The sequence below is a fragment of the Lampetra fluviatilis genome, chromosome 48 (genome assembly GCF_964198595.1).
Source record: "Lampetra fluviatilis chromosome 48, kcLamFluv1.1, whole genome shotgun sequence".
In the NCBI taxonomy this organism is placed as follows: domain Eukaryota; kingdom Metazoa; phylum Chordata; class Hyperoartia; order Petromyzontiformes; family Petromyzontidae; genus Lampetra; species Lampetra fluviatilis.
In genome coordinates this window covers 4,303,894-4,310,507 of record NC_136322.1, presented here as the reverse complement: position 1 = coordinate 4,310,507, position 6,614 = coordinate 4,303,894, and the positions used below count along the sequence as shown (strand labels likewise).

At 49.1% G+C, this 6,614-nt stretch overlaps 3 protein-coding genes across 3 annotated transcripts; all 3 read left to right on the top strand.

Moving 5' to 3' along the window:
- The first annotated feature begins 2,605 nt into the window (after positions 1 to 2,605).
- On the top strand, positions 2,606 to 4,230 carry LOC144948121 (histone H1.5-like). Its single transcript, XM_078877553.1, has 2 exons — positions 2,606 to 2,998; positions 4,216 to 4,230. The coding sequence occupies exons 1-2, from the start codon at positions 2,606 to 2,608 to the stop codon at positions 4,228 to 4,230; spliced, it is 408 nt and encodes a 135-aa protein (XP_078733679.1).
- A 127-nt stretch (positions 4,231 to 4,357) lies between these two features.
- LOC144948221 (histone H4) lies at positions 4,358 to 4,669 on the top strand. The gene has a single exon (XM_078877648.1). It carries the CDS (start codon positions 4,358 to 4,360, stop codon positions 4,667 to 4,669), a length of 312 nt encoding a protein of 103 aa, XP_078733774.1.
- Positions 4,670 to 5,542: 873 nt separating this feature from the next.
- LOC144948119 (histone H2B type 3-B) lies at positions 5,543 to 5,944 on the top strand. Its single transcript, XM_078877548.1, has one exon. The coding sequence runs from the start codon at positions 5,543 to 5,545 to the stop codon at positions 5,942 to 5,944; it is 402 nt and encodes a 133-aa protein (XP_078733674.1).
- The last annotated feature ends 670 nt before the right edge of the window (positions 5,945 to 6,614 follow it).

Below are 6,614 nucleotides of genomic sequence, written 5' to 3'. Positions count from 1 at the left end.
AATGCAGTGCACGCTAATACCACGTTCCAAAAACACCCAACAACACGGTTTTGTTACTACGCTCGAGATTTTATTAGCCCTTGCTAACCAACCGAGCCACCCGTGTGTGTGTGCGGGACAGCAAGGCGCTTCTAACCCACACTCTGGTGCCGTGTAGCCCTATTCTATGCTGCGCTCTCTGCTAAACCGCTTTCCTACTCGTCCTTACCCCGAACTAACCCTCTCCTACGGATCCTACCCTCCGCTCTGAGGTGTTGTAAGGCGCGCAACACGATACCGTCTGTAGTCCTTGGTGACCTTGCGGCGCTCAGATCGTCCTGCAGACAATCTAGCGGCTCGCCCAATGACTCCTTCGTCGCTGACCCCGTGTCCAAACTCCAGAAGAAGAGAGTTCCCTACTGCCCCTGCGTTTTCTTTTAAACTATTCACATCAAAGGCTAGGCGCCCCCGTCCCGACCGCCTTGGTCTCTCGACCAATCCTGAGCCTAGGATTTCCCGCTCTTTTGCGATCCCGCCGGCCTTTGAACTTTCGACCAATCAGTCGTCCCGGGTCCTGATCCCAGCTATCTGCCTTGCTGACTCGTGTTTGTGTTTGTATGCGTTTCTAACTGCGGGGCTCTCTGAGCTCGCCGTGGTCGTGCGATCTCAAATCCGCCCACGGCGCCGCAGTGTTACTTGGCCTGGGAAGGGTCCTGTCCAATTCCCTGGCCCTGAGAAACCGTGGGGTAACCCCCCTAGGGGGCCCTCGGGTGAAAACTCAGGGTAGGTGACCCGACCACGAGGCCCTACGTGGGTGCGGGTGCGTGTTTATGTGGGGGAGGTGATGGGGGGCAGTGCGGCGGTGGAAGCCGGGCGGCTCCCTGGCTCGGCCGAGCGGCCCCGTCGCTGTGGCACCACATGTTTAACAATGTTACATTCCCTCATGTTTTTAAATAGAAACATTTAAATTTAAAGCTTTTACATGAATCATTAAATCATTTAAATTAAAAATTAACTCACAGCGCCCTAAAGCATACAGCTATGCCTAAAGCCTAGAACTAGGCCTCAATCTCTCCCTTCGTATCGTCCGATTAGGTGTAGCAACATCGCCCCCTACTGCAAACACTTGGCAGGACCCTACAAAAACCTTTTGACTCAGTGGGGCTTTCCTGGCTTAACAAGTGTAATAATACATTATGTTTATATTATTTGGTTATTCGTTCCTACCAGCCCACCCCGCAGGGTCCTGTTTAATAAGGACACCGTCGTCGAGTTGCCCTCGTCCCAAAATGCTCGCAATTAAACGAATGCTCTGCTCATTCCAGATACCCTTTATGTCTAATTTAGGAACGGTATTTGAGCAGCATTCCAACATTGCATCAATCATGGAACATGGTTTAGAATAAATTGGGATGCCTATTGGAAGAAAGAATCGTGTTTATTAAAGAATAAAACTCGCTCTTTTTGAGCGGTCAGAAAAGGGATCAAATGAGCACATCAGCTCAGGGTTGTGGCCGGTGTTAGCTGATAGTAAGCAAAAAAGTACTGGTAAACGCTGGGGATGTCAACACTCGGTAAAGTATAATATTACTTGTCAAATAAGATGGTACAAATATGTGTAGTTAAATATTTTTTACATGGTTAATAACATCTTTCCAATGATTACTCATTCGTGTTACTTAGTGCAGTAAATACGTGTTACTTATTGCAGTAAAAACAACCCATCGGATGAACCATCCTGCGCTCCTAGAATATCAACTCTGTCGGTGCATTAAACGTAAGATTATATATTTTCTTTAAACATTCGACTGCAGAGTCACTTGAGTTGAATTTGAGTGGTGATGATTGTGCACCGTGCCTCGATCTTGTTCAAGGCGCGCGACCCTTCTGCAGTGCGTGAGCTACTCACCTCTTGCCACGTAAAATGTTAAACTTTCTATTTAATGTCGGTTAATTTTGAGTAAATTTCTTCAGTTTGTTGTCCATCTGAAAATCCATATATTTATTCATTTCAAAGTTCGATTAAAACGTCCAGTTAAAAGTTCGGTGACAAGGGACTGTTGACATGGCGCGCAGTCCTCACCATAGCGCGAGAGGAGAAATCGAGAGCGCGCGAGGCAAAACTTAAATAGAAAATATTTCGTTGGAATTAAATATGAGTAGTCTGTTGAAGCATCTTGTCTTGCAAAAAATTCGAGTGCGTTTTAAATAGTGTTCATCAGTAACACTTTTGAAAACCGACAATCGTCATAGCATGCCCTGACCGAACAATGTCTCCCAAATGTTGGTTGTTCACTTGTTTTGAATTATAATTTATATCGTGAGCATTGTCGTATATTGCATAAGTAACGTACATTAAAGAAGTGATCTTCGTGATAATGTATCAACTAGATGCATGTAAGTATGAACGTTACGGGAGTAATCGAGCCCAAAGGCAGGCGTGATAAACACAGTGAGTATGGTGGCAACTCCCTCACCAGAGCTGAGTTCTGGATGATCTCAGCGACGTCCGCATTCAGTACGCCGCTTCTATAATAACCTCGGGCCTGGAGAACACTCGTTTCGAATTCGTGAGAGCGCTGATTTCGATTTCAAAGAGGCGAGGCGATAAAAGCGACGTCTTGAGATGGCGGAAACTGCTCCTGCTCAACCACCAGCTGCGGCTACTTCAGCGCCTAAAAGCCCCAAGAAGAAGCGCGCCGCTCCAAAGGCCAAGAAGGTCGGCCCCAGCGTGTCCGAGCTCATCCTCAAGGCTCTGGCCAGCAGCAAGGAGAGGAACGGCGTGTCTCTTCCTGCGCTCAAAAAGTCGCTTGCTGCCGGAGGATACGACGTGGAGAAGAACAATGCCCGCGTGAAGTTGGCCATCAAGAAGCTCGTGGCCAAAGACGCCGTGGCGCAAGTGAAGGGCAGCGGCGCGTCTGGCTCTTTCAAACTCAACAAGGAAAAGGCTGCCGCAAAGGCGAAGCCCAAGTCGTCAACGGCAAAGCCCGCAGCTAAAAAGCCCGCGGCAGCCAAGAAGGTGAAGAAGCCCGCGGCAGCCAAGAAGACCGCGCCCAAGAAGTCTCCCAAGAAAGCAAAGAAGCCCGCGGCTGCCAAGGCGGCCAAGAGCCCCAAAAAGGTGAAGTTGGCTGTTAAGCCCAAGAAGGCGGCGAAGAGCCCAGCCAAGCCCAAGGCTGCGAAGCCCAAGGTCGCTAAGCCCAAGACCGTCAAGGCCAAGGCCGCCAAACCCAAGGTGGCCAAGCCCAAGAAGGCCGCGGCCAAGCCCAAGAAGACTGCGCCAAAGAAGTGAATCCGATCGGACGACGCTCGATTCACTCCACCTCAACGGCTCTTTTCAGAGCCACCCACTTAGTTAAAAAAGTGAACCAGATGCTGCTGCGCTTCCATTAGTTCATCGGTAACACATGACAGTGTATTACGTTGCTGTTGAATGCGTGCCATATTCTGTAAGTCAAACCCATTTACGGCGTGGCGATGGTTGCTCGCCTTGCCTCGGCCCTGATCAAGGAGCTCGACGCTTGGTGCAGTTCAATCGTGAGGATTTGTGTAGATTGGATAAGTTACGTACATTCGCCAAATTAACTATAACATTTTACCCACTCGATGTGTTTTAAGCATTGATGTGATGGGAGTAATCGAGCCCGAAAGCAGGGATCACAAACACAGGCGAGGCGGGTGGCAGCTCCCTCACTCGAACGGAGTGCAGAGTAATCTCAGCGACGTCCGAATTATGTGTTGCACCTCTTCATTCCGTCATCATGTTACTGGTGCCAAATATGGAATTTAGTCTAAAAAGGTATTGATTCCAGACAGCTTTACTCAATTTGCCTTCATTCGCTCGTTCTCGCCTTTTCACTTTGTTTTGTAAACATTGCGGTGCACCATCTAAACTTCTCTATTAAAATTAATTTCTATACGTAAATATCGCATTGTTTGCAATGTCTTTCTTACTTTGGGAGAACTAGTTGGTGACGTTCACTCAACTATTGTGTTGGAAGCCGTTTAGCTTCACACGATTATAAAGTTAGTTCATCTTGTTCACTTGAAAACAAGACCTTACACCGATTATTCACTCCACGTGCAATCTTGCAACAGATCGCGTTCCTCTCGCGTTCGCTGCGGGTGTGCCAATATCATTACAGAGTGCTTCGAAGAAGGGTCATTGCCCAAAACGTCGCATATTATACATGTCAAGGAAGTGTTATTGACGACAGTGGAGGGTTTTCTTCGTCACAGAGGTTAAAGGTCTAAGGTTTAAGGCGGAGCCATCGCGGAGGGCAGGGGTGGTCGGTGACGTCACCACGCTTCGGGTATAAAGGCGGCTGCTGCTGCAAGCTGAGCGCGCAGTCTCTCGCGAGCTTTGTCAGAAGTAGTCGGAATGTCTGGACGCGGTAAAGGCGGTAAGGGGCTCGGCAAGGGAGGCGCAAAACGCCATCGCAAGGTGCTGCGCGACAACATCCAGGGCATCACCAAGCCCGCCATCCGCCGCCTCGCTCGCCGCGGCGGTGTGAAGCGCATCTCGGGCCTCATCTACGAGGAGACCCGCGGCGTCCTGAAGGTCTTCCTTGAGAACGTCATCCGCGACGCCGTCACCTACACGGAGCACGCCAAGCGCAAGACCGTCACCGCCATGGACGTGGTCTACGCCCTCAAGCGCCAGGGCCGCACTCTCTACGGCTTCGGAGGCTGAGCGCCCATCTCTCGCACACTAAGCCAACCCAAAGGCTCTTTTCAGAGCCACCCACCTCTTCGAAACTGCTTGCGCCAGTGTTGCCAAACACTTTCTAAATGGAGCACATGTCCTGGGTTGTTGCGCGCCAATTCCTCGTGAGCGTGGTGGACGTTTGCTTGTTGAGTTGGCGAATCTTCATCTGCTTCCACATGAATGAAAGAAATCATGATATTCACGACACGTCACATTTAACAAGGCGTAATTCTTGAACGCGTTAATACAGTACCCATTTCTGGTATTTTTGCGTTAATTATTTCCAGCTGCAGCCGATTCCGATATTACGTGGAGCATTTGGCGCCACAATCTTACAGCACACTCGTCCTAATTGACGTAGCGTGCCGGAATGCTAATCTCCACCTGTACAGCACAACAGCGAAGTTATTTTTCTCCACCGAGCGCTTGTATTTTTCCAAATTGCGTTCTTAAAACGCCCGTGCGCCGTATTAGACGAGTGGTGAAACAATCCCTCGTAAGAAACAAAAAAACCCACGCTCAAAACACAATATACTGTATTGGGTTTTCCAGTCATCCTTATTAAAACAAAGGCAATGGCCATGGCTGCAATTCACTAATATACATGTTTGGACATTACATTGTGTTATATTCACAAGTCCTTTTTGCAGTAAAAACGATATTAAAGTGAGCATCGCGTCCGCGTTTCTCATTGGAGGCTGATGGAGAGGGATGGTACTAAAAGAGCCACTCAGCAGCGCCGCGCACTACGATCCTCTGATTTGCATCTCGCCTCCTATAAAAGGAGCTCAACGCGCGACCGACATCCACATTCGCTTCCCGTCTGTTCTGACCTGAAGCTGCCTACAACGCGTCGACATGCCCGATCCTCCCGCATCAAAGAGCGCTGGGCCGGCCAAGGTTCCTGCTCCCAAGAAGGGCTCCAAGAAGGCTGTGACCAAGGCTACGCGCAAGGATGGCAAGAAGCGACGCCACCGCAGGAAGGAGAGCTACGCCATTTACATCTACAAGGTGATGAAGCAGGTGCACCCCGATACCGGCATCTCGTCCAAGGCAATGAGCATCATGAACTCGTTCGTCAACGACATCTTCGAGCGCATCGCTTCCGAGGCGTCCCGCCTGGCGCACTACAACAAGCGCTCCACCATCACTTCTCGGGAGATCCAGACCGCAGTGCGACTGCTGCTCCCCGGCGAGCTGGCCAAGCACGCCGTGTCGGAGGGCACCAAGGCCGTCACCAAGTACACAAGCTCCAAGTGAAGCCTCGACTCCACCATTAATTACAAAGGCTCTTTTCAGAGCCACCCACCTCTCCGAACCTGCTTGTACCAGTCCTAGCAGGAGTACAAAACGAAACTTCCAACAAAGCCCCGGTTCACGCGGGGACATTGTTCGCTCATTGAGTGAAGTGGAGAGATCGAACGCATTTTAACATGTTTCCACGTGAATAAAAGCGATAACAATATTCATGGCACATCATATTTACCAGCAGGCATTTCTTGGACTTGTTTGTCCATTGATTTCATCTGCAGCCCATTCAGATATTACATTGGATGTTTGGCGCCAAAACCTTGCAATGCAATATATTTAATTCGTGGTTGTATTTTCGGGCAGGAACTAACATTTTGCACGTGTACATATATGTAAAAGTAAGCGCCTAGCATGGATGACTCGTGCAGTATAATTGATCATCATCTCAATGCCAAGAGAATATATATCTATTCCTGTGATCACCTCTTTCCGACATTTTTACGTATTACTGTTTCCAATGAAGTGCAGTTTCTTAACACTTTATTTAGATCATGCAGAGCACTGTAAAGTTGTTTTCGGAAAGGTGTTTGCTTGAGAAAATAACATCCGTTAAAGACATCGACGGCGCTCAAAGGGTACTACTGCATCGTGATGCGGCATTCTGAAATGATCCAAACTG

Bases quoted from the DNA above. Each gene is read 5' to 3' on its own strand.
- LOC144948221 (XM_078877648.1), top strand. From the start codon at position 4,358: ATGTCTGGACGCGGTAAAGGCGGTAAGGGGCTCGGCAAGGGAGGCGCA.
- LOC144948121 (XM_078877553.1), top strand. From the start codon at position 2,606: ATGGCGGAAACTGCTCCTGCTCAACCACCAGCTGCGGCTACTTCAGCG.
- LOC144948119 (XM_078877548.1), top strand. From the start codon at position 5,543: ATGCCCGATCCTCCCGCATCAAAGAGCGCTGGGCCGGCCAAGGTTCCT.